At 33.6% G+C, this 27,770-nt stretch overlaps 3 protein-coding genes and 1 long non-coding RNA gene across 10 annotated transcripts; 3 read left to right on the top strand and 1 right to left on the bottom strand.

Moving 5' to 3' along the window:
* Positions 1 to 214: 214 nt before the first annotated feature.
* LOC127254989 (uncharacterized) lies at positions 215 to 1,650 on the bottom strand. The gene has a single exon (XM_051280389.1). It carries the CDS (start codon positions 1,322 to 1,324, stop codon positions 419 to 421), a length of 906 nt encoding a protein of 301 aa, XP_051136346.1. The 5' UTR covers positions 1,325 to 1,650; the 3' UTR covers positions 215 to 418.
* Positions 1,651 to 2,174: 524 nt separating this feature from the next.
* On the top strand, positions 2,175 to 3,383 carry LOC127254173 (uncharacterized). The gene is made up of 4 exons (XM_051279120.1): positions 2,175 to 2,533; positions 2,628 to 2,681; positions 2,880 to 2,939; positions 3,137 to 3,383. Exons 1-4 carry the CDS (start codon positions 2,201 to 2,203, stop codon positions 3,263 to 3,265), a joined length of 576 nt encoding a protein of 191 aa, XP_051135077.1. The 5' UTR covers positions 2,175 to 2,200; the 3' UTR covers positions 3,266 to 3,383.
* A 2,700-nt stretch (positions 3,384 to 6,083) lies between these two features.
* LOC127254172 (uncharacterized) lies at positions 6,084 to 10,679 on the top strand. 7 transcript variants are annotated; one of them, XR_007839428.1, is made up of 7 exons: positions 6,084 to 6,274; positions 6,357 to 6,442; positions 6,531 to 7,158; positions 7,974 to 9,692; positions 9,861 to 9,925; positions 10,124 to 10,181; positions 10,436 to 10,679. It is a non-coding gene; the product is annotated as an uncharacterized LOC127254172 (long non-coding RNA). The 7 variants fall into 7 exon arrangements; XR_007839424.1 differs by lacking the exon at positions 6,357 to 6,442 and having other exon boundaries at positions 6,085 to 6,274; positions 6,503 to 7,158; XR_007839426.1 differs by having other exon boundaries at positions 6,085 to 6,390; positions 6,503 to 7,158.
* A 7,391-nt stretch (positions 10,680 to 18,070) lies between these two features.
* Positions 18,071 to 22,326, top strand: LOC127253967 (RNA-directed DNA methylation 4). The gene is made up of 10 exons (XM_051278789.1): positions 18,071 to 18,460; positions 18,550 to 18,633; positions 19,718 to 19,809; positions 19,978 to 20,049; positions 20,675 to 20,716; positions 20,910 to 21,061; positions 21,149 to 21,255; positions 21,572 to 21,647; positions 21,735 to 21,811; positions 21,913 to 22,326. Exons 1-10 carry the CDS (start codon positions 18,367 to 18,369, stop codon positions 22,158 to 22,160), a joined length of 1,044 nt encoding a protein of 347 aa, XP_051134746.1. The 5' UTR covers positions 18,071 to 18,366; the 3' UTR covers positions 22,161 to 22,326.
* The last annotated feature ends 5,444 nt before the right edge of the window (positions 22,327 to 27,770 follow it).

Genomic DNA, 27,770 nt, shown 5'->3' with positions numbered 1-27,770 from the left:
CTTCAAAATGAAGAAGCCATTTTTGTGGTTAAGGCTAAAAGTCATTTTCTTGGGAGATGTAACAATAATATGTATATAATAATGTATGTAAGAAGAAAACATTCTCTTAATAGTGGTGCATATTATCAGTGACTGTCCCCTTGATTCAATCCAAGGCGTGGCCCTTGAAACTCACTCCATCTTCCTAATGCTAACCACATGCTTTATTCTTCTTTTTTGGCATTTTTGAGACCCCATTTTTTTGCAGTTGCACGTGCATATCATTCCCTGTCAAGATTCTTAATCCAAAAACCTCATTAATCCAACATTTCTAAAACAAAACAAGCCCTCAAGAAGACAAGGATGTGCTCAATCTTGTAAGGATCACTTCTGTCCAAATTCGATAATGTAATGAAAATCCATCCATACTGTGTATCTATCATCCCTCAGTCTTCCATGCATATAGAAAAAGACAGAACTGTGAGGCCATTGAAGAGCTCTGTACAGAGTAGTACTTGCTTTCGCCGTCGTCGCTCCGCGTCTCATCCTCTGCCTCATCCCTGTCCGGTTCTTGCACGCCGGTCTTAAAGATGAACAACCCGTGGTCCGAGCCGGGGCTGCAGAACAGCCACGCATGCACGTCCCAAAACACCTGGACCGGCTGCTTGTCGACTACCACTGTCTGATTGCCTCTGAACTTCCATTGCAGATTAACAATGTGTATTAAAACAACCCCGTCTACCCTTATCCACATCTCGGGATCTCCCGGCCCTGTCGTTGAGCACTCCACGAAAATATCGCACTCCCTCCTCTGGTCCAGCTTCGCCCTCGTGGAGAACGATTTCTTACCATAAACATGCTCTTTCTTACAAACCATCACGGCTTCTAGAAGCGAAGGGCGCGCTTTCGACCTCTTGTACGCCTTTTTATTGTCGTCGCCTAAATAAAGCACGATTTCTTCTTTAGATACTAATGCGACGTAGAAATCTGAGGTGGGCTCCGGACTAGTCGTTAATTTGGCTGATCTGAAATCCCAATACACATCTAATGGATTCTCGTCTACCTCGAACCTCTTGTATCCTTTCTTGCCCCAAAAGTTCCACGATCGAAGCGCGATTTTGCACGTGTACACCCAATTGTTCTTCATGCTTTCTATGTACATGCTTAGAGAGTATGCCATGATGTTCTTGCTCCACAATACAGTCACATTGTGCCAATGACCGGCGATATGTATTCGATACGTGCTCATCACCGAGCTCTGCGTTAACGTGTCGTCGTTGCGGAGGTGATCGGATGGCTGCGTTGATGATAGACTCCCCGGGGAAACACAACAAGCCATTCCCATATATGGGTATTGGATAGAACAGAATTGTTGTTTTAATTGATGACTAGAACTATGTAAAGATGCAATCTTGATGGATGAAAAGTTGGAGTTGGAAATTTGTTGGAACACAATTGCATCAACATTGTGGAGGAACACGGCCGTGTTGCGGTTGCTTTCATTGGAGGGATTCGTTTTCTAGGATTTTTTTTTTCATCTGTTGGATTTAGTTTAAGAAAGGTGTTATGAAATTTGTTGATTGAGAAATTGGAAATCTGAGATTTGAACATTTGATCTGAAGGATTGGATGAAAAGGGTGTTCTGTTGGAGTTTTGTGCTTGGCCTGAAAGGCAGGGTTCACATTTACTTTAATTAGAAAAGAGTTCGTGCTTAGGCCTTAAATGATGTTTCTTTTTATTGTACGTGGTTTGTACGGGTATTGAATTTTAAATATACTATTCATTTCATTGTTTTTAAAAAAAATATTAGATTAAATATTTATTTTTTATTTTTTATATTATACTAAAAATTAATTTTACATTTAAAATATCAAATCAACATCTATTTATATCCCTCGTAGAATTATTCTAATTCAAAATTTTTATTATTTAAATCTAAACTCAAAATCCAAAACCCCCCAAACAAACACACCCGAGTTTATTGACGAAGAAAGCGTGTTTGTTGAAACGCGACATAGAAAGCGTGTTTTCTATTTAGAAATTAAAAAGGGGTTTTCGATATGATCGCGGAACCAATTATTGGCAGATCCCGGGACTCCGAGTCCGCAGATGATATTTGTACCTGGAGTCGGACTCCGGGAGTTCATTTGAATGTTGCTGGCTGAGGATAACAAACATTAGCTTCAAATAGAGCGACGAGTTCAATTGAGCTGGAACAACAATGGCTTTGTCGACTGGACTGTTAATTTCTAGACCTCATTCTCCTTTTGTTCTTCTTCCCTCTTCTCATTCTTCATCTATTCCACTTCGATTCCGTCGTGCTGAGTTTACCACCAGCATTAGGTTTTCGCCAATTTCGCACTCCGAATCTAAGGTGAGATTTGATGGCCGATGTTTTTTGTCCCAATTGAGGGCGGTTTCTGAGGGCGAAGTAGACCTTGTCTCTGAAGAAGAAGAATCTTCACCGTCGCCGCCGACTGAGGCGGAGGCGGAAGCGGAGCAGACCGTCTCCGTCTCAGTGTCTCCTTCTGACATCCTCACGATGGTTTTCCAGGTGCGCGGTTGAGATTTTTTTGCTCTTTCATTGTTTTTGTCGTGTAAGTGTTCGATGAATTGCCTGAATGAGTTTCTGCCATGAAATCACGCAGGCTGAAGGAACTATGCCTGACTCTGCTATTCCTGCTGTTTCCACGGCTTTGGAGGTCTCCGTCTCCTTCTCCTTCTCCCTATATATATATACACGTACAGATATATGTATATATGTAATTGTCCTTGATTACTGGCAATGCTCGCAACTAGTTTACAGATTCTGGTCAATTGTTGATAAAAACTTAAAGAATGCTCCGATCCACGAATTGTTAGGCATGTTGTGTTGATTTGATTTGTATGCTAATTTGCAGGCAGTAGAAGGCATAACAGATCTGAAAGTGCAAGTTCAGGAAGGAATCGCGAGCGTAGAGGTTATTACTCATCATCACTTACTATTTTTTTTCCATCTTGGATGATCGATCCTATTTCATAAATACATCATATATAATTCAAATCAGATATGTTTGAGCTAGGTATTGATAATTCAAATTAAACTGAACACCACAGCACAGCACATCGTGAAGGTTGTTTTGATTTGGTATTATTATGATTCTCTAATTTGTGGCAGTTAACGAAGCAAACAACAGTTCAAGCAACAGGGGTGGCCTCCAATCTGGTAGAGATTATGCAAGGATCAGGATTCAAGTTGCAGACATTGAACTTGAGCTTCGAGGATGAAGATGATTTCAGTTCATGAGTGAGTTTTCTCTTATTTTAGAATTGATAGACAGACAGACAGATCCAGAAATGTTAAATGTTACTACATGCATTATCGTAGTAGTTTAATTGTCTTTGCAATTAATGTTCTTATATCATATATTGTCTTTAGATTAACAATTTAAGCCGATCGGATCTTCTGTCCCATTAACAATCCCTATCCTTACGCACATAATGTATATACATGCACACTGGTATATGTATACACATTATTTGTATGGAATAGAGAAATATGGTTTATTTTTTAGACAGAAGAGCAATTTGAGTAATTAATTTGCCAATCTAATTATCTTCGTAGATGAATTAGCTGTGCTGCGAAACCATTGCTAGTCGTGCCCGAATGAACCATAATATATAATTTTATTGAATTGAAATCCAAATTAGATTAAATTCTTGTTATTAACTGAATTAGAAGAGACATCTTGAAACTTTCAAACAGTTTTCTATTTAATTTATTTGAGAATATAATCTATAATTTTATTTTTATTTTTTTTAAAAAAAGAACAAAATAGTATGTATATATGCACAAATCAAATTATAAATATATAGGTTCATGTTATTATCTCTGGTATTCAAATTCAAAGTTCCAAAAACCAAATGATCATGTGGCAAGACAGTGTTCAATCTCGTTTGTTTGATAAGTTTGTTATCATATTCGAAAGATCGTCGTACAAATGGGCCAAAAAGAGGAACAAAAATATATCTAAAGCTATATGAATAACTGTCTGGGTAGAAAACGAAATGCAATTTTAGTATTTCTTTTTCATGTATTATCTATCTAACATTATAAATATCGGAGTATATTACGCAAATCATTACCTTTATATCACACAATATTATTTTAGTTATCTTTATTTTATTCATACTAAATATCAGTATAATACTAATATATCTTAAACTTCGTGAAAAAAATACCTACTTAGGAGCTGATTGGTTCGTGGATTTGGTGGGATTCTATGGGATTTGGATTTTAAAATCCTAATGAATCCATGTTTGGTTATAAAATTGATAATGGAATTTTAAGTACATGAGATTTTAAAATTCTGGAAATGCAGGATTTTTCAGTAACAGTGTACCCCTGTTACTTTAAAATCGCATGTCATTGTATTTTTTCATTTTACTATTATACCCTCCCGTAAAAAAAATCATATTTCTTTTTCTTTTTTAATATTAAATGTACATAAATATATATTTACATTTAAATTATATTTTATTGGTTTTATAAAATATAATATTATATTTAAGCATACTACTACAAATCATATATTTATTTATAAAAATGTTCTATATATTTAATTCTTGTACTAATGCTAATTTAAATAAATTAATAATTTAAAATATCAATTAATAATTTAAATAGATTTTAATGGTGTATTAATTTTGTATTTTTAGTTTAAATTGTTTTTTTTATATATATTAAATATGAGAAAGAATGTCGATAGTATAAAAAAATAATTAAATTGTCGTATTTTTTAGTATATAGATTATATATTACAGTATATATTTTGTATGAATATATATTATATATTTTATTATTAATCGTATTAGAAATTTTTTATTAGAATACACTAAATTTAGTAAAAAAAATAAAGTTTATGGAAAAAAGATGTAAAATTTAATTTATCACAATAAATAAAATTCGTGGAAGGATAATTACGTCATTTAAAATATCAAAAATCAAAATCCTTAAACCAAACACCCCCAACCAAAACCAAGATAGGATTTCAAATCTAAATACAATTAAATCTTATCACATATAAATCCTACTGCAAAATTTCAATCCCATTAGAAAAGTTCTTGAACCAAACAGTTTAAGGGACGAATGAAATATATTTTATATTTATGTAAAATAATAAATTTTTTTCGTCTTAAAATGTTATGTAATTTTAATTGAATAGAAAAATCAAAATATAATAAAAAATTTAATATTAAACTAAAATAGATAAATAAATGAAATAAAATATTATAAGAATTTAAGTATTTAAGAAAATAATGAATATGTAAAACACTTAATAATAAAATACTCCCTCAATCCCACGTAATTTGTCCCTATTTTTTATTTCCGTCCGTCCACATAATTTGTCATTTTTTTTTGGAAAATTGATTGTACACTTTAATTATATTTTAAAATTTAATTTTTTAATCTTAGACTATTTAGTTATTTTAATCTTAATCTATAATTATTTTTACTAACTTCCTAATTATTTATTAATTATACTTTACCTAAATTCTCGTATCTACCGTAATGCGCTAATCTTATTTAGGAAGGAGAGAGTAATTATTATTTGCTAAAATAGAGATACTAAAATTATAAATATTATAAAAGATAAAATTATGTATTTTAAATAAAATAAGTATAAATTTAACCCATAATATAATAATAATAATAATAATAATAATAATAATAATATAATTTTAAGCAGAGTCATTTTTCACACTATTTTTGTAAAATTTTAAAATCCAATTACATTTAAATAAATAAAGGGGTACTTACGTATGGCAATATGAGGCCAAAATTCCTCTTCAAGTTGTAGTTAATTACAACTATGTTATTCCGTACGCCTTATTATTATTATTATTATTATTATTATTATTATTATTATTAGTGTTACGTGCCCACTAATTAACCAAAAATTAAGGTTTGGGCTCTTCCGTACAAAGTGTATTTTATATGGTAAGTAGTTATGTTTTATATGGTAAGTAGTAATTAAGATATCATTTTATTATAGTTGGCATTGTATATATGGTAACAACGCACTAAACTTGGTTATAATTCCTAACGGTAGGATTAAGGCTATATATAAATAGCCAACGCGCAGCGGGTATGTATTAGCCCTTTTACACTTGACACCAGGCAGAAGTCGATCGACGTTTCAGATTTGAGAATCGGGAGAGAAGCCTCCTCCTCCGCGTTGCTTCCTCCTCTGTTCCGATGGAGTTGAGTCAATCTGACCGATGGTTTTTGATTTTCCAAAGCAAAATAATGTCGGTAAGTTTATAGTCGTTCGTTATTATTTCTTTCGTTTTGCACACAAATCCCTCTCTTTCTGTTCGGAATGGTGGCTCTTCAGAAATCAGATTCGATTATCAACTCAATCCGTGTTGGTGGGCTAGATCTCTCTCGAGTCTCTCTTTAATTTCATTGCCTGGAAGGAAGGTTTTATTATTTTCTGGAATTCATAATTAGGGTTTTGACATATTATTTTCGTTATTGAAGTTTTGTGCCGGTTAATTGCAAAATCTAGATGAAGATGGTTTGGATTTATGAATTTTGTTGGGGAAAATAGTACGGTAAGACAAACATCTGCATCTACTATCTTGGCCTCTCAAGAAGCGCCTCTTTGGTATGTAAAATTCTCTACATTCATTTTTATGGTTCTGTCGTATTTTTGGTGAGACCCCTACACTGTAAATGTTTTTAATTAATTCTCCGCTGCAATTTCCATGGTCTTTTCGCATCAAAGGAAAACTCCTTTTCATTGTTTTCTGTTAACCTGTTTTTTGTCTCCTGCAATTGATTCCTATGCAGCTATTGGTGCTGTTGATTTACATGTTTATTCATACTATAGATTTATTGCACTGAAAGTATGTGAGTTGTTTTTAATCTTTGGGGATGTGTCAAGTTCTGGTTTTGGTTAATATTATGATTAATCTTATTACTCCATGTCTAATTCTTGGGATGATTCTATACCTGCCTTGGGTTTTAGTTTGTGGCTGGTTTGGGTTTGGGTTATGCCTGCACATGGCTGGTCTGGGTCAGGTCGGGTTTGGGTCTAGGTCTAGGTCTGGAGCTGGATCTAAGTTGGGTTTGCGCTGGGCCTAGGTCTAGGTCTGGAGTGGGTCTGGGGTGGGCTGGCGTTGGGTCTGGACTTGGTCAGGTTCTGGATTTGGGTCTGGGGTGGGTCTGAGTCTGTGTTCAGTCTGGGGCTGGGTCTTGGTCTGGTCTGAGTAGGCGTGGACTTGGCTGGGTCAGGGTTTGGTTCTAGGTTTGGCCCAGGCCTGGGTCTTGTCTGGGTCTGGATCTGGGGCGGGGCTGGGTTTGGGTCTGGTTCTGGTCTGATTCGAGGTCTGGTCTGGATTTGGGTTTGGGTTTGGTCCGGGTCTAAGTTGGTCTGGGTTTGGGCTGGGCCTAGGTCTAGGTCTGGAGTGGGTCTGGGGTGGGCTGGCGTTGGGTCTGGACTTGGTCAGGTTCTGGATTTGGGTCTGGGGTGGGTCTGAGTCTGGGTTCAGTCTGGGGCTGGGTCTTGGTCTGGTCTGAGTAGGCGTGGACTTGGGCTGGGTCAGGGTTTGGTTCTAGGTTTGGCCCAGGCCTGGGTCTTGTCTGGGTCTGGATCTGGGGCGGGGCTGGGTTTGGGTCTGGTTCTGGTCTGATTCGAGGTCTGGTCTGGATTTGGGTTTGGGTTTGGTCCGGGTCTAAGTTGGTCTGGGTTTGGGCTGGGCCTAGGTCTAGGTCTGGAGTGGGTCTGGGGTGGGCTGGCGTTGGGTCTGGACTTGGTCAGGTTCTGGATTTGGGTCTGGGGTGGGTCTGAGTCTGGGTTCAGTCTGGGGCTGGGTCTTGGTCTGGTCTGAGTAGGCGTGGACTTGGGCTGGGTCAGGGTTTGGTTCTAGGTTTGGCCCAGGCCTGGGTCTTGTCTGGGTCTGGATCTGGGGCGGGGCTGGGTTTGGGTCTGGTTCTGGTCTGATTCGAGGTCTGGTCTGGATTTGGGTTTGGGTTTGGTCCGGGTCTAAGTTGGTCTGGGTTTGGGCTGGGCCTAGGTCTAGGTCTGGAGTGGGTCTGGGGTGGGCTGGCGTTGGGTCTGGACTTGGTCAGGTTCTGGATTTGGGTCTGGGGTGGGTCTGAGTCTGGGTTCAGTCTGGGGCTGGGTCTTGGTCTGGTCTGAGTAGGCGTGGACTTGGGCTGGGTCAGGGTTTGGTTCTAGGTTTGGCCCAGGCCTGGGTCTTGTCTGGGTCTGGATCTGGGGCGGGGCTGGGTTTGGGTCTGGTTCTGGTCTGATTCGAGGTCTGGTCTGGATTTGGGTTTGGGTTTGGTCCGGGTCTAAGTTGGTCTGGGTTTGGGCTGGGCCTAGGTCTAGGTCTGGAGTGGGTCTGGGGTGGGCTGGCGTTGGGTCTGGACTTGGTCAGGTTCTGGATTTGGGTCTGGGGTGGGTCTGAGTCTGGGTTCAGTCTGGGGCTGGGTCTTGGTCTGGTCTGAGTAGGCGTGGACTTGGGCTGGGTCAGGGTTTGGTTCTAGGTTTGGCCCAGGCCTGGGTCTTGTCTGGGTCTGGATCTGGGGCGGGGCTGGGTTTGGGTCTGGTTCTGGTCTGATTCGAGGTCTGGTCTGGATTTGGGTTTGGGTTTGGTCCGGGTCTAAGTTGGTCTGGGTTTGGGCTGGGCCTAGGTCTAGGTCTGGAGTGGGTCTGGGGTGGGCTGGCGTTGGGTCTGGACTTGGTCAGGTTCTGGATTTGGGTCTGGGGTGGGTCTGAGTCTGGGTTCAGTCTGGGGCTGGGTCTTGGTCTGGTCTGAGTAGGCGTGGACTTGGGCTGGGTCAGGGTTTGGTTCTAGGTTTGGCCCAGGCCTGGGTCTTGTCTGGGTCTGGATCTGGGGCGGGGCTGGGTTTGGGTCTGGTTCTGGTCTGATTCGAGGTCTGGTCTGGATTTGGGTTTGGGTTTGGTCCGGGTCTAAGTTGGTCTGGGTTTGGGTCTTGCTCCGAACTTGGTCTTGATCTGGTTTATGCTGGGTTTGTGTGGTTCTAAACTCGTTCTTATAACATAATTCCATCTTATTTTTAGGCTCTATATCTTTTAACTTGTATCAAACGTATTCTTAATATTCTTAGTTTTTATGGTATATGATTGAGTAATTCTAACAAACTTCATTTTCATCATTGATTTTAAGGATTCATAATAAATGACAACAATCAAATTTTCAGAAAAGAATGTTTTAATTTGTTTTTCATTTGTAATTACATAACATTTTTTTTGAATTTAGTGGAAGTTGATTATGTATGTTAATGTTATGGCATTCTATTTAAGTTTGAATTTTGTTATGTTAATAGTATTAGAGTATTTCTTTATGCTTGTTAAGTTTATGTTATCTAGCTTATGTTCTAACTTGTTTAAATTTTGATGTCTAAATGTTTAATTGTGTATTGTGTTTTTGTTTACACACATATGGTTTTCCAAAGAAGCTCTTGTTTTGAATTTGTTATTCGCTAGTTGGGTCTATCTAAAACTCATAAATGTGGTATTCAACCTATGTTGGATTGTATTCTTGACTATGTTTTCCTGCTACTATTTTTTTGGAAAATGATCAAACTTCCACTTCTCATTTTTTGCTTTTGATAATACAGACATCGTGGTTACATTATGGAAATTCTATTCTTTGTGAACTACTGAACTTAGACGTTGCACTCGCTGCAGTAAAGACAGGTTTTTCTATTTCTCTTGTACTTCTACATTGATGTTTTTTAAACATTGCTGCTTGAACTCACAATTTCTTGAATCCTTTCGCTTCAAACTGAACAGTTTATGTGATTGGGATTATAACTGCTTTACAAGTGAAAATGATCCATTTCTTATGTGTACCTATCATTTCAGCATACAAAGTGCAGGAATGCAAGGATTGGAATACTTGAGAAATCTTTGATATGAAGGAGTGTAAGGTGTGCTCATTTTAAATTTACCTTTTACGTTTCATGGCTTGGTTTTGATGCAATAAATTTTGTGATGGCGGTTCTTCCTGTGAATTTGTATTCTCATTTTTGTCCTTATATTGAACATATTATGGATGTTAGTTTGAATTGATCTTATAATACTTATTATCTATGTTGCTAAGTTTTTTTTGTTTTATTTCCTGGAAGGCCAGATATGAAATTTCTTACAATGGAAAGTCCCAAGATTTTGAAACAGCAACAAAAGGTACAATTATCTCTCGTGTTATACTTGTAAATAATATATTATAGTGAATAATGTTTCACTCATCAAAATCCTATATCTATACACTTTTAATGTACTAACACTTAAATTTAAAATATATTTGGAAATCATTTCTCCTCTCTTTATATTCAGATTTTGTTTAAAAACTTTATGCTTTCTCTTTTCTGTTAAGTGAAATTGTACTTGAAGATTTTGCATATTTTTTTGAATTGTATGCTAATTGTTGTTTGGTGCAGGTGGGCCTGAGAGACTACATATTTGTATGGACAAATGTGCTTTTTATCTATTGAGGTAAACACACCTGATGCATGTGTAGTTGTATGGCCTATGTGCTTATTATCTATTGATGTAGGCTTGCCCAGTAAAGCTTACATATCTACTTGGACCATTTTCTTATAAGATTTTGGGGGCAAACATGCTTGAAAGGCTGAATACCTTTGATTCTATGCTTATTTTCTTTTCAGAGCCTTGAAGCTTGAATATCTGGTGTGCCTTTTTTTATGGGAATGAATGCCCTAAATATTTGCATATGTGTTATGACTGTGTGGTAATTATTTATTTGGGGCACATGTGCTTGAAATCCTATTGCTTGTTTTATGTGTTTAGTATTGTTTGAGGTTAGGCATTTGAAAGCATGAATATTTGTTCACTTGTTGGGACACTAATGTATCCAGAAGCTTGCATTTCTTTTTCTTTTTTTTTGGTATATTTGTTTTTTTTTAGAGGTAGCTACCCAAAGTCTCACATATTTGTTTTGAGTTTTGAGTTGTGTACTTATTATTTACTTTGAGCAAGCATGCTTGAAAGCTTGTATATTTTGTATTGATATATACTTGCTTATCTTAGGGTGCCTGAATGCCTGTATAACCCCTTTTTTTTTACTGTGTACATATTATTTTTGAAGGTAGTTGTTCTTGGGGGGGTTGCATATATGTTTTGACTATGAGCTAATTTTGTGTTGTCTTAATATTTGTTCTTACTATGTGTTTGTCTTATATTGGCTTTTCCAATTGCTTGCATATTTGTTATGATTGTGCTTTTATTATCTACCGGGAATAGGTGCCCGAAGGTTGCATTGTTTTTTTATTATTTATTGTTCGCTTATTAATTATTAGGGGTAGTTGTGCCAAAAGCTTGTATCATTGTTATAACAATGTGCTTATTATTGTTTGAGGGTTGGAATGGTGTAAACCTACATATCAATTTGGATTGTGCTTACTTTTTGTTGGGGCCATGTATGCCTCAAAACTTGTATATTTGTTTGAAATGTTTGTTCTTTGTGTTGGGTTTGGTCATGGCCACTATATATCTATTTTCAGTGTGTGCTAATTTTCTTTGGAGGTAGAGTTTTTTCAATGTGTTTAATATCTATCAATGGATTGTATGCTTGGAAATGTGCATAGTTGCATTAATTATGTGCTCATTATTCGTTGTTAGTAAGTGTGTTCAAGAAGCTTTGTATTATACAAAGTTTTGTTGTGTCTATGCATGTCTGAAAGTTTGCATACCTTTCTCTGAAGCTTGTGTGTTTTTATTATTTATTGTGTTCTTAATAATTATTAAAGGCAGGTGCCCAGAAGCTTGTGTGCTTGTTATAACTATGTATTTGTTATTGTTTGAGGCCTGGCATGGTGAAAACATACATGCCTATTTGGATTGTGCTTACCTTTTATTGGGGAAATGTATCCTCAAAGCTTGTATATTTGTTTGTGTTGGGTTCGGTCGTGCCCATGCCCGTGCCCACTATATATCTATTTTGAGTGTGCGCTTATATTCATTGGAGGTAGATTTTTTTCAATGTGGTTAATATCTATCAATGGAATGTGTGCTTGAAACTTTGCATAGTTGTATTAATTATGTGCTCTTATTATTTGTTGTTAGCAAGTGTGTTCAAAAAGCTTGTATTATACTATGTTTTGACTGTGGGTATTTCTGGCTTGTGTGCTAGTTTTTTGGACTGTTTGCATATTGTATTTGTGGCAAATGTGTTTAAAAACCTATATATCTTTGTTTTGACTTTTGACTAATTTCTTGTTCATTGTTATGGGGAAATTGTGTCCAAAAGCTATGGCAATAAAATAAATAGCTTTGGTCACTAAGCACTTGGTGTAGAGGACCTCTTGCGGGTTCATTTTCCAGGATGTGTTGGTTGATTGTCTAAGGTTTTGCAAACATTTGTGGGTTGAGACCCTATTATTTGTTACTAGCTATTTATTTTTTGTATATATTTTTTATGTTGCTGCTCTGTTTCTGTTTTTTGTTATTTTGTTTGTGGATATAAAGTGAAGTGGGATTTGACCATAAACCTTTTTAGTGAGGGTGGAACATACATAACCCTCTTTACCCTATTGTTGTTTATTTCTAGCTATTTATTTTTTGTATATATTTTTTATGTTGCTGCTTTGGTTCTGTTTTTTGTTATTATGTTTGTGGATATAAAGTGAAGTGGGATTTGACCATAAACCTCTTTAGTGAGGCGTTAAACATACATAATGATACATGTATTTATGTACATTCACATAGAACAAGGATCTGTGTATCTTTGCAATCAATATTATATGCACTCTCAGTTGGTTGGTGAGAGACTTGAATTCGTTTTTTCAGACGTTGTCAGTGCGTAATCTTGTGTGGAAAACAATATTGTTGTTAGCTACATATATTGGACTAGAGTTCATTATTCAAATGTGAGGGGTCAGGTATGTGGAATAAGACTGTCTGTTGCACCCTATTTATGCTTTGCAACATTCAATTCTTTTCAAATATTTTTTTTGGTGTGCTTTTAGTCTTTTGTTGCTGCCTTTGCCATATTTGAAGGCCTATTATTATGTTGTCCTAAATTTGTTTCTGTCTGTCTGCTTGCTATGCTAGTTTTTGTCGCTGCCTATGTCTTGAAACCTGTTGTTGTGGTTGGTGTGCTTGCAAGTTTATTGTTTGTTTATGTGCTTATTATCAATTGGGGTTAGGTGGGAGGCATTTGGAAGCCTGAACATATGTTTTGATAGTGTATTTATTTTCATTTAGGAACAAACTTGCTCAAAAGCTTACATATTTGTTGGGATTGTGTGCTATTGTTTATTGAGGACTAACGCATTTGAAAGCCTGTATTTCTATTTTGACTTCATGCTTATATGATTGGGTAAGATGTGTTCAGAAGTTTGCATTCTGATTTCAGTTATGTGCTTATTTTCTGTTAGAGATAAGTGTGTCTAAAACTCTATATAGTTGTTTGTGGTTTGCTGATAAGCATCTTCTTATCTATTGGGAGTCAGAATTCCCAAAAGTTTTTATATATGCTTGAATTGTCTAGCAAGGCTGAGAGCCTGTATATTTGTTTTGAATTGTTATGGGGAAACATCCCTAAATGCCTGCATAGCTGGTTGGACTGTAGCTGTGCACTTATTCTTTCTTTGTTGGGGGTAGTCTTGTTTGGAAACTTGCATGCTTGTTTGGGTTGTGTGCTTCTTTTATGTTGGAGGCAAAAGCTTTCATATTTTCTTATGATGTATGCTTATTTTATATTAGGGATGGAAATCGATAAAAGCTTGTATATTTTTATTGATTGTGTTTAATATCTCTGATGTGATAATAGTACTCGAAAGCAGAGTAGGCATGCCCAAAACCATGCAAATGATATATACTGTGTGCTTATTAATTGTTGGAGGCAAACATGATCCAAATTTGTATTTTTCTTTTTACTAAGTGTTAATATTATCTTTTTATTTAGACATGCCCTAAAGGCTAAAGTAAGCATATCTATTTGGAATGTGTTGCCCAAAACCATGCAAATGATATATACTGTGTGCTTATTAATTGTTGGAGGCAAACATGATCCAAATTTGTATTTTTCTTTTTACTAAGTGTTAATATTATCTTTTTATTTAGACATGCCCTAAAGGCTAAAGTAAGCATATCTATTTGGAATGTGTTTTCTTTTTGTTGGAGCTGCCGAGTATCCTATATATCTTTTCTTTTACCATGCTTATTTTCTTTCTATAGGGGACAATTCTTTCACTGTGTGGTAATTATTTATTGACCTTATTTGTGTTTAAAAGCTCGTTTATTATCTTTAACTATGTACTAGTATTAATTTGCTGTGGGGAAGCATGTCCAATTGCTTCTATTTTAATTGTGTGCTTGTTTTTATTGGATGTATACATATCTGAAAATTTGCTTGCTTGTATTTTTCCTTTTTGTTGGATTGTGTTAATTTTTATCTGGAGAGTTGACGTCTAGAAGCCCGAATATCCATTTTGATTGTATGTTTATTTTCTAAATGCTTGCGACTGTGTTTACGTTGCTGCATTGCGAGCTTAAGTTGTTGAGTTCTATATTTGTTTTGATCTGTGTTTATTTTATGTGTTTGGAAGCTTATGTATCTATTTTAATTGTGTGTGTGCTTAAAATTTGTTAACAGCAGAATGTGTTCATAAAACCTGTGTATCTATATATATATATATATATTTTAATTGATGGTATGCATGTCCGAAAGCTTGTATTCTGGTTTTGATTGTGTGCTTATTACTTGTTGGGATACACTATAGACGTCCCATAAAGCTTGTATATATATATATATATGTATATGTTTTTACTTCGTGCTTGTTTTATGTGTGGGTTAGATATTTTCAAAATCATGTGTCTTTACTTTGATAGTGTTATTATCATCGTTTAATATCTATCAGATGCGCCCGGAAAGCATGCATGTCTAGCAGTTAACGAATCGAACCAAATTTTTATGTTTGTTCGTTAATGTTTGCGAACAAGATTTGTGTTCGTTCGTGAAGCATTTGACTTCGATATGATATTTTATTTATTTATATTTTAACCAACTTTTGGATTTGTTTGTTGACAAGACGAGTCTATTTATGTTTGGTTCGGTTCGTTTATGTTCGTGATCGAGTATAAATCGAGTCAAATTGAGCCGAACTAAGTTAAGTAAATTCGTGAATGATTGTTTAATAGCCCTATACATGTCTAGTTTCACTAGAGCCTGTTAAATATGTAGCTCGCGAATCAAGCTCGACTCGGCTTGTTTAGAGATAAACAGGGGAGCTCGAGTTTAAAAATATTTTTGTTATAAACTAGCCGAGTTCGAGCTGACTCCCAAGTAGCTCCATAGCTGATTGAGTTTGTTAGTAATATTATATTTATATTATTTATAAATTAATATAATGTATAAAAAAAATTGTATGAAAAGTTATATTTATCATTAAAATTTAAATATTTTATTATAAAAAGATATGAATAAAATTAAATATATTTAATTTATATATAAAAAATATATAGAATATGTATAAAAATTCAAGCCAAATCGAGCTCGAGCTACTATTTTGGTTTGAATTATTAAGGAGTCAAGTCGAACTTGTACCGTTAACAAGTTCGAGTCGAGCGAGCTCGACTCATTTAATAGCTCTAAGTTTAACCACATACTTCTTCCTTTGGTTAAAATGATAGCATCATTTTTAGTGGTTAAAAACCAAATTATCTACTTTTTAATAAAGATGAGATAGACTAATACAAAACATATGTTAGTTCTTTACTAATGATTTTACTATTTTAATTTAATTCTCTTCAAAAATATAAAATTAAATATCCAAAATTTATTTAATTTATTACATTAAAATTTAATTTTACATTCAAAACATCAATGCATGTTTATAATAAATCAAACAACTATTTCAATTCAAAATTTTACTATTAAAAATTAAAATCAAAATTCCACTAAGTAAATACTGGTAGATTGTTTTGGGATGAAACAATATTAAATTAAGATATAATGATAAAATAAATTTTATCCTATAAAAGGTTTTTGCAATTTATTATTGAAGTATAATACTCATTAATTTTGTGTAAAAAAATAAATGGCTATCTATCAAATTAACAATAATGGAGTACTAATTACACGTTAGATTTGGAGCAACAAAATATTCATCATTTCTTTTGATTACCCTATTTCTTTTGTTGAAGTTTTGAAAATTTAGAAATAATAATAAAATTAATAATTGATGGTGATACTTTGTAAAAAATAAAAAATAAAAACAAATATGATATATATATATATTTTTAAATAGTGAATAGTGATAAAATCAATTTATATTTGATCATTGTAATTTTTATTAAAAAAAGATTGAATGACAACTAAAAATTATATAAATATTTTAAGTAAACAGAGACTTATAATTTATAAATTACAATGTTAATATGTCCAAATATTTTTCTATAAAATAACTACATCATAAGAGGAAAAATAACTTAATTATCTAATAATCCAATTGTCAAAATGTTAAATATATTTCAACTTGTAGTTATAATTTTTAACAATATATGTCGTTTGAGAAACATTCTTAGTTTGAGCACATGATGCATCATCAGTACATTTCGTTACTTAAAGATGAAATTAACTTAAATAAAAGATTATTAATTAAGACTTTGTTCACCAAACTACAATATTTCTAATATAATTAACAATATATAATATTTATATATTTTTTTAAAATAATATTCAATATGAATGTTAGTATTGATATAATATTTTGATTGTAAAATTAATTTTTAGTATAATATAAAAAATTAATATTTGATTTCATATTTTTAAGTTTTTTTTTAATAAATTGTAAAAATTTAACAAAATTCCTCAACAAACACGGTCTACAATTATGTCAGAATTTGAGTTAGAAGGGATTATTATTTAATTTTTTTTGAAAAAATAATACAATCTATTTAATGCCAAAGTAATTTTATTCTTCAAGTTATCATCTTTTTAAAAACATTACAAAATAATAAATTACAAAAGCAACAATTACATATTGTAATAAGTATTTATTTTTCTATTATTTAAAATTGATCAATAATAAAAATATGTGAATAAGTAATTTATCATAATTATTGGAAAAATATATTAAAAATAAAAGATTTAATTAATTATATTTATCATTGTTTATTTTATTTTCTTCTTCTTTTCAATAATAATAATTTTCTAATTTGAATATTTCCTCTTTTTTTCAATATTTAGGGTGTGTTTGTTCGTTGATTTTAGTTTTTCGGTTTGAATTTTTAATAGTAAAAAATTGAATTTGAATATTATTTGATGTGATATAAATAAACGTTGATACGATATTTTGAATGTAAATCTACATCTAATAATATTTATTTTTAGTTCAAAATGTTACCACTTTCGATACAACTTGATGTGATATTTTTGAAAAAAAAAAATCTATACTAAAAATCTAAGAACACAACAATGGATGAATTCACAATTCACCGTAATCCGCAAATTTTGTAATAATAATAAAAAAATTGGCCAACATAATGTCAAATTTTGTATATCATCGGTGAAGATTCACTGGTGGATTAATCCACAATTCACCATAACCAGCAAATAAGCGGGTTACTTTTGGGCCAACCCGCGGCGGATCAGTGTAAATTTAGGCAGTCCAGTCCAATCCAACCCAAAGCCAGATGAAAAGTCCGACGGACTAACCCATATGCTTTTAAAAAATTATAGAATAATTATTTTTTTATATTTAATATAAAAAAAGTTATATCTTATAGCTTAAATAATAAATATTTTAAAACAAATATATAAAATAAACTAATTTAAAATTTTAAATATAGTTAGTCATTAATTTATTAAAAAAATTGTTAATAAAAAATATTTAAACAATAAATATGTACTAGTTTATAGATATTTCAATAAATTTTAAAAGAAAAAAATTTTAAAAAATGAAAGATAAAAACAAACAGAAAAATTTTAAAATAATAAAAACTGCAACAGAATCACAAAAGATAGAAACAATTTATCTTAAATCTTTTAATAAATTAATTATTTAATTTAACTTAATATAAAATCACATTAGTAATATAAATATATTAATTATTTCAGAAATCCAAAACCAGAATCCTGCACCTCCCTCTTTCTTCTTCCGCCATTCTTTTCCTTCTTCTATGTTGGGGTTTTCCTTTTTCCTTTTCGTTGTTTAGCCCTGTTGCTGCTGCCGCCCAGAGGAATCGAAGAAGGCGGGTTTGGATCAGGTGGAAGTGAACCGGCGGTCAGGTTTTACATACTCCAAAGAAACACAACCTTGAGTTCTTGGCGACGCATTGCGAAGCAGGGCACGTTAACACTTGGGAAATTCTTACCCTGTTCCGAAATTGAATAAGTCTACTTCTGATGGAGGAGGGTTCTTCCACTTCGTCTTGCCCCAACAAGCCCGTTATTGTCAGGGTTAAACGGAAGGCTTTCCAGTCTGCCCTTGATGCGTTTTGTAAGTACTGAATTTTGTTTCACCATAGTCTCAATTTCTCTCAACTGTTTTTGAACCTAAGATTTTTTACTTGGAACGATACGTGTTAGGGCTGGAGATTCACGAGAGGCCATTGAAGAAGCCGTTGCTTGATTTTGGAAATCTGTCAATATCTGATGCTTCTTCTAGTAAAAGTATGTTACCTGCTGAATTTATAAGCCTTTTTAATGATTTTCCTGCTTTGATTATTTCTTTCTCTATTTCCTGGTTTAGTTCTGTAATAGTAATAGCTATGAATGCTACCTATTGATTGGTGAGCAGATTTGCTGTATCATCAAATTTGTGTGATTGAACCTCTGCCTTTGTGCTTATTGATTAGCTTAATGTTTTTGTTTCTTTACCGGAGTAGAAAATGTAAATACAGAGGACATATTCAATAAATGCAAGAAACCGTAGTTCAAAGAAATGAAGTCTTGATCTCTCTATGGGTTCTCAATGTAGTGTTGATTTGAACATTGTTATTCGCTTTATATTTTCTTGACTTCACCTATCCTTACTTTTGATATGATCTATAATTTTAGTGCTTTGGATTGTGTTGACAAGAAAAATAAATAAAAAAGAATAGAACTAAACCTTGTATATGTCCAAAGATTTGTTAGATTTTCAAGCCTTTAGGTGCCAGGCTTAATTTGGGTTACAATAATACATAAAATTTGTCAACATTATAAGTGGGTTGAAAAAAATTGCAAGAAATTCCTTGCCTTACTATTTATACTGGTTGGCTTGCAATTACAAAATTCCCAGAATGATCCATTCTTTCTGATCTCATTCGGTCAAGCTCTACCCTAGTAAGCATAATACATAAAGATGTATAATATCATTCTTGATTTATATTTGAAATTTAATCTTATTGCTTTAAATATTAAAGTTCGTTGATGATGAACTAAATACATCACTTAACTAATCCATAAGGCTCCAGCCTCCCTTCTGTTCCCAGAGTAATTAGGGCTTTCGAAGATGAAATGGTAATTCAATATTTTGGAATTACCTCATGAGCCACTTGTAACTTTGTTCTGAAATATCACTTGCTTTTTTATTTGCACCAAATGTCTTAAAAATAGTATCCATTTCATAGTTTCAAAGATGAAAACTTTTTCATATTGTAAAGTATTAATATATTCCTTTATAACTACACGCGCAAATATATATATATATATATATATAGACACAATCCATCCTTTGTGTTGTAACAGTGTCTCTGTTTGACTTATTTAACAGATGAGGAATTGAAAATCAAGAAGGTCCTTGTTCAGCGTGTGGATACAGTTATTAGCTCTGAGGATACATTTGATGTAGTGCAATCTTTTGTGGTCAGTTTTTCATTTTGATTGCTATGAGTTCTCTTTATTTTTCTTTTCTCCCACTTGATTGTTTCCATTTGGAGCATCTTGTGCTTTGTTTAAGTAGGAAGGCAGATCTTTGAACTATCATCATTGATTTAAAGTTACTATGATGTCTAATTATTTTTTGATGGACAGCCCAATTCCTCTAATGCATTAAGATCTGAAGAGAAGAACAAAGAAGCAAGAAGCAATATTAAGACTGTGAATGTGAGTGTTCCCATTAGCTTTTCTACCTTCTCTTTGTTCGCCTGTCTGAACTCGTGTCGATTAGTATCTTACAAGATTTGTGCCTGCCTGCCCTTGCTTAATTTATAGTTTTGATTCTGTGGTGTCCAATGAATACTTTTGACCTTCCACGTATGGCGTCCTTCATATAACTATGTGTGTAAAAAAAGATGGATTTAGTGTTTATATGTGTTCTTTTCAAAAGTAGGAAGTCGTGTAATGTGTATATATATATATATATATATTTACAGTTTCATTAAGAAAAACTTTCAGAAGGTGTGAGGTGGGGTTAGAGGGAGGGAAAGGTAACTAAGTTAATGCTAGTTTCCTCGTGAACATAAAGGAGTAAGTATGTATATTATCCTCCTAGTATTTACTAAGAAGATTATGGGGGAAGGGAACATGAAATTTTTCAGGCATATAGACTCACCATTTCTTTTTGAGTGAAATTATGAAGTAAATTTAAGGTTTTTGTTGTTTCGTAATAGCCATCCACTCCACTGTTAGCTATAGTACTGCTTGTATACAATGGCCTGTAATTATGCACTTCTTTGTATTAATGAATATTATTAAGAATTTACTAAGTGATTGACTGTAACTTTTGCAGAGACGTGACCAGTTACTTACTAAAGTGAAAGAGAGTCACGAGGTAACTGCATTGTTCACATTAGTATTTTTTATTTTTTTTTTAAAATTTTTTGTTAATTAAACAAATTTTATGTTAAACTGGCCATCACCTGCAATTAGTTTGGTATGCTGTTGATTAGTTATTTGTGATTTAATTATTTTTAGATAATACAATTGCACTTAGTTTTTTTTTCTTCCCATTTTTGCTACTCAAGGTTTTATCAAGGAATGCTCGTTTCGAACAAGTATGGAGAAGCAGAAAGGGGATAAAAGAAACTACTGCAGATGAAGCTTTACATGACATGTGCCGACTCTATGATGTTGTTCGAGTTGATGCGGAGGAACACGAGGTTAAAGTACAAAAACGGTACTGTTCTGACACTCTTTAGCTCCTCGATTCTGCGTTATTCATTTTCTAAAATGCATTCATTTTTTAGTACTCTCTTCCTTTTAGGGATACCGACTTGGAAGATTGCAGGATGATGGCTCAGTATTTACCTCTTCTTAAAGAGGTTTTACCCACTGCTGCCGAGGAGATTGAGAATGATGTTTCCAAACAAGGTCCGGATCTTAGTGTCGTAGCATTTGTCTTTTAATACAGATGTTTGCTCATCAATCATTCTCATACCCGTTGTTGAGGTGTATTTCATTGCAAAAATGGTCATATCTTTTAATTGGTAAAGATCTAAATTTGTTACAAGCTGTGAGTCAACTAAGCTAAGATCAGATTCTGAGCACTTTTGGTGTCCTCTATCTTTATAAATATTGTTTAACTCCTATGTCGAAAATATGCTAAATTTCGCTTACAATTTCATCTACTTACATTACACAACTTCACGATTTCAGTTATGCTGAGAATTTGCAGTTCACAATGCAGGTTATGTATACGACGTCTATGCTGTCAACGAGGATGCCAGCCCAATGGAGCTCGATTTTAATTTCCCATTTCCTCTGTACGTTTTTCCTTTGCCGACTTGTATGTGTTGTTGCTAATATGAGTTTCATGTCGACTGACATAAAAAAACAACGTGCTTGATCAGGGTTCAAGTTGATGAAGACGAAGATTACTATGACGGCCCAGATGTTGATTCTGAATACGAATCTGACGATTCTAATGGTAAAGTACAGTCATTTTTTTTTTTTAACCTTTCTTCTACTCTAACTGCAATCTCTGAACCGATATATACTGTCCCGTAATACTGTACTGATGAATGACAGCGGAAAACAATCCACTGAATGATTACCCCGACGAAGAGGATTCTGAGGATGAGGATGAGAGCACAAGCAAGTCATCGTCTGCGTTGGACTCGGAGGATGACGAGAGTAGAACTTCATCTGAAGAGTCGGAGTCTGGAAGCGAAAGTGCTGTGCTGTATGAAGATTCAGAGCTCAGTGATGTGCTGTATGAAGACGAAGACGAGGATGAAGATCAATACTATGGAGAGCATGATGAAGAACAGTGGTGAGTGACTAACTGACTTGGTTACTTCGAATGCACTGCATACTGGTTTTGTTGACATGCTGGTTCTTACTTTAGGTTTGTCTGGTTTTGACTTTTTTTTTATTATTATTATTTTATTTATTTATTTATTTTTTATTTGGGTAAAAATGCACAAAACACCATTCTTATCCAAAATTGATATTTAGTTTTAAATAAATATCTAAATTACGCAAATTTTATACAAATAAAAAGTGCAAAATATTTTAAATAATTTTTTTGCATTAAATAAATAAATAAACAATTTATTAATCTTTTATTTCATAGTTTTTGGAGACATGATTTTTATAAAAATTATAAAAATTAATGATTGATCAATTATTTATTTATTTATTTTATTAAAAAAATTATTTAAAATATTTTATATATATATATTTTTTAATATAAAATTTATGTAATTTAGGTCTTTATTTTGAATCAAACATTAATTTTTTAACAATGAGATTGTTTAATGCAAATTTTTCATTAATACAAATGAGTTTCATGCTGATTTACCTTTTTTTCATAATTTATCCTTTTTTTTATAATTTATCCTTTTTTATTAGTAAAACACAAGGATGTGTTATACAATTTACAATTTTTTTACTTTGACAATGTTGATTTTGGTCATTATCGGCTGCTGCCCTTACAATTTGGTCTTTGCCGCCTGATATTCAAAACACATTTCTCAAGAGGCTCCTCTATTAATAACGTTAATACATCCGAATCACTGTAAAAAAGTCATTTGAAATTTTGTAATAAATTTAAAAGTAATAATCCCTCTTTATTATAAGAAATAGTTTTATTTTATTTATTTTTTTTTATCATTTTTAAAACAAGGTTGTTTTTTAATTTAATAATTTATTATTTATTTAATATAATAAATATTTTTATTATTTATTATTTTTATAAATTACATGCAAAAAATATATATTACTCTTTCTATGGACGAACTCTTTTTATGGGACAGAATGATTAATATAAGTTACTGAATATATACAAGATGATTTATTATTTGTAATTTAGATAAAAATTAATAATATTTTAATATTTTTTTTATTAAAAATAGAAAAAAAATTCATTCTGGGATAAATAAAAATAATAAAATTGATATTTGAATTGTGAAAATTTATTAAATCCATATATGATTCTATAAACATATAATAGAGCATAGTATTTGTAATCGAAATTTAGGACCTAATACTTCTAGTTTACAACTAATCGAACACATATGAAACAAGAAACATCGAATCTTTTATATACTTTCTTAATCGAAGGAGTTCGGATTCAGTTTACCCAATATTTCAACCGACTAGCAACACTTACACACAACCTCGACCCAAACACTACCGACATCCACAGAAATGCACAATCAGCGCGATTAACAACCTAATCGAAAGAAATCTCAAGATTCTAAGCCTAAATCATCGCGGACAACCAATTACACCACGAACAGCCCATAAACATAGAATCGAGAAATCAAACCGAAGAACAGCTCTAGAACAAGCTGTAATACAACCACGGTGGATGAACTTCAAGTTACGATGGCCAAACTCGCCGGAATGCACCAGACAGATCGATCGCGTTCGTCGGGAAAGCTAGGGCTCCAGAGAGTGAATATCGCGATGTGAAGGAGTGAGTATTCGTCTCTTCAGTGAACCGGGAAGCAGTGTATATATATATCAGACCCCTTGGACAGGTTTGAGGGCGGTCCAGGGCGGTTCAGGCCAACCGAACCCATCCTCCAATTCATCACTCAATCGGGTCGAACCGCGGGCACGGGATCCGGGTTTCGATAGGTCGGGTCGGGTCGAAGTGTAATATGCACAAAACATCACAAATCTCCACCTTTTTGGGCATTGGAGAAAGTGCTTCAAGGGTGTCATCCCTGTCCGAGCTCCAACGATTTAGTCTTTTAACCTGCGGACTTATTAACACGGTTAATGTTCTCAAGTTTTTAAAACAACTATAAAAACAACTCAGTTTCACAACTAACAAAAACAGCTACATGATTAAATATGTCATGCTGAAAACAGAATTTTAAACAACAAAAGATACAAACCTTCAAGTTTTAAAGATTCTCCTAATCAAAAGTATCTATATAAACTGTTTTCTTACACAAATTGAATTTTGTTATTGATAAAACTTTTGTTCCCATGTCCGCAGGATTATACTCAGAAGGTATTTTTTATAGTTTTAAAAAACCCTTAGACACTATATCACGAATGAAATGAAACCTAACATCTATATGTTTCGTTCGATCATGAAAGACTGGGTTTTTACAAAGCTGAATTCCGGATTGACTATCTGAAAAAACTGTTACTTCATTTTTCAAGTAGCCTATTTCATTTAATAAACCTTTTAACCACATACCTTCCTTCAATGCTTCAGTTATGGCCACATATTCCGATTCTGTCGTAGAGAGGGCAACAATATGTTGTAGTTGGGATTTCCAACTAACACAAGAATCACACAAAGTAAAGATATACGACGTAGTAGACTTCCTAGAGTCCCTATCATTCGCATAATTAGAATCCACATAGCCATTCAGTTTTAACTCATTAGTGTGTTTACCAAATACTAGACCAACTTCAATAGTATCAACTAAGTATTTAAACACACACTTTAATGCACTCCAGTGTTCAACACCCGGGTTAGCCATGTATCTACTCAAACAACTAATAGAATATGCTAAATCAGGCCTAGTGCACACCATCAGGTACATAATAGAACCTACAGCACTAGTATAAGGCACATTCAGCATGTATTTCACATCAGTTTCAGATTTTGGGCATTGCTCTTTAGATAAAATGAAATTAGAAGTGAGGGGGACAGCAGAAGGTTTAGCATCAGCCATACAGAATTTATTCAAAATTTTCTTAATGTATGAAGACTGATTTAAAAACAGCATGTTATCTTTTCTTTTCCTAAGTATATTCATACCAAGAATTACTTTTGCATCTCCTAGGTATTTCATATCAAACTTCTTGCTTAAACAATCTTTTACATGATTAATTGTTTCCAAACTAGGACACATAATCAACATATCATCAACATATAATAGCAAGAATATGGGATGCTCACATGCTATTTTAAAATACAAACAATGATCAAAATTGCTTCTATTAAATTTCAAAGATTTCATGCATTCATCAAATTTTATGTTCCATTGCCTAGGGGACTGTTTCAGTCCATAAAGGGATTTCTTTAAAAGACACACATGATTAGGATTAGTTTTATCAAAGAAGCCTTCCGGCTGTTTCATGTAAATCCTTTCATACAAATCACCATGTAAAAATGCAGTTTTTACATCTAATTGTTTCAATTCCCAATTAAAATAGGCAACCAAAGTAAGCATGAGTCTAATAGTAGAATATTTAACAACAGGAGCAAAAATTTCATTGTAATCTATTCCCTCCTTTTGTGTAAACCCCTTAGCAACTAATCTTGCTTTAAATCTAACTCCATTTTCATCTTGTTTTACTTTGTACAGCCATTTACAATCAACAACAGAACTGTTAGCTAACTTTGGCACCAAAATCCAGGTTTTATTCTCCTTTAATGACTTCATTTCTTCATTCATTGCATTAACCCACTCATTTCTTTGTTTTGATTTCATAGCATCACTATATGACCTTGGTTCATTACCATCTAATGATTCAAACACATTATAAGCTAAGGAGATAACATCAACATCAAAATCATCTAACCTAGGGGGCTGTCTTACATTTCGCCTAACTCTATCCCTAGCAAGTTGATAATTTTCCAGATTTTGATCAATATTTTCAGCAATTCCAGATTCCATTCTCTCATCAACATCATCAGAACTGATCTCCAGACCAGTCTCTGAATTTCCAGAATTAAAATCTGGATCAGAACTGGTTGTTCTGGTATCAGTTCTATTTGAGGCACTGTGATCAAGTAATTCAGCCTCTAAATTGGTTAAATTATAATGATTTTGCTCCACCTCATTCTGAGTATCATTAGGACCATTTACAGCAGTATTTTCATCATTTAAGGTCTGATTTTGCTTCAAACAGGGCATTTCATTCTCATTAAATGCTACATCTCGACTAACAAAAGTTTTGAAACCTGGTTTAGTGTTTAACCATAGCCTATATCCCTTAACACCCTCGGGATACCCTAGGAACACACACTTCTCAGCCCTAGGTTCAAGTTTATCATTGAAAACACGTATAAAAGCAGAACAACCAAATACTTTCAGGTTTGAAAAATCAATTCTCTTTCCACTCCACCTAAATTCAGGACATTCACCTTTCAAAGGCACTGAAGGTGATCTGTTAATTAAATAGGCTGCTGTAAGAACAGCCTCACCCCAAAAGCTCTTGGATAAACCCGAGGAAGCAAGCAAGCTTCGAACTCTTTCTAATAGAGTTCGGTTCATCCTCTCAGCCACCCCATTTTGTTGAGGTGTATAAGGGGCTGTTTTATGTCGCTTTATTCCATTTTCAATGCAAAAGCTATCAAACCAAGTATTGCAATATTCTAAGCCATTGTCAGTTCTCAAACATTTAATCTTTTTACCCGTTTGATTTTCAATAGAAATTTTCCAATTTTTAAAAATTTCAAACACATCAGACTTTTGTTTCATTAAAAATACCCAAACTTTCCTTGAAAAATCATCAATTATAGTCAAAAAATATCTTCTACCACCATGTGTGGGTTCACTAGCCGGTCCCCACACATCTGAGTGAAGATATTCAAGGATATCTTTTGAAAAAATCCTACTTTCAGTAGGTTTTTGAGGAAAAGTAACTCTATGATGCTTTCCATATATGCAATTGTCACAAAATGGCACATTTGAGAAATTTCCAGCACCTAAACAACCAGTTTTATGCAAAATCTCCAATCCTCTATTACTTAAATGACCTAATCTCCTATGCCACAACTCAGTGCTGTCATGGACAACATTCACACAAGCATCAGATTCACAAATAGGCACAGCAGACACAATATAGAGATTATTTCTCAAATCAGCCTTGAAAACTACTAAAGAACCCTTAGTTATTTTCATAAAATCCATTCCCCATTTTCCTTCTAGTCCTAAAGAAGACAAACCAGCACAAGAAAGCAAGTTATTTGACAGATTAGGGACATGTCTCACATTGCACAGCTTTAAAACATTTCCAGATTTAAATTTCAGCACAACAGTCCCTATTCCTTTAACACTGCAAACCCTATTATCAGCCATAGTCACATTACAGTTTAAAAGGGTTTTATAATCACTGAAAAATTCCTTAAAAGGAGTCATGTGATAGGTGCAAGCTGAATCTAATAACCATTCATTCTTATTAAAAGCAGTCACATTGGAACATTCAGCAGTAACAGCAAACACTTCACCTAAGCTATCATCATGAGAAATCAAATTTACTTGTTCATTTGAAGAGGTATTAATAGTGGGTGTTCCATTTCTAAAGTTATTGTTGTTGTTATTCAAGTTTCTATTCTTCTTAGGACAATTCCTAATGAAATGTGAAGTGTCACCACAATTAAAACACCGTTTAACATACTTTGAAGGGGTTTGAGATCTATTCCTAGACTTACTCCTAGACTTCTTCTTATATTGACTATTGTAGGA

Source organism: Andrographis paniculata, unplaced genomic scaffold (assembly GCF_009805555.1).
Source record: "Andrographis paniculata isolate CXL003 unplaced genomic scaffold, ASM980555v1 Contig52END, whole genome shotgun sequence".
Lineage (NCBI taxonomy): Eukaryota > Viridiplantae > Streptophyta > Magnoliopsida > Lamiales > Acanthaceae > Andrographis > Andrographis paniculata.
Note: the sequence above shows the minus strand (reverse complement) of the source record. Positions and strands in the feature narration are given on the sequence as shown.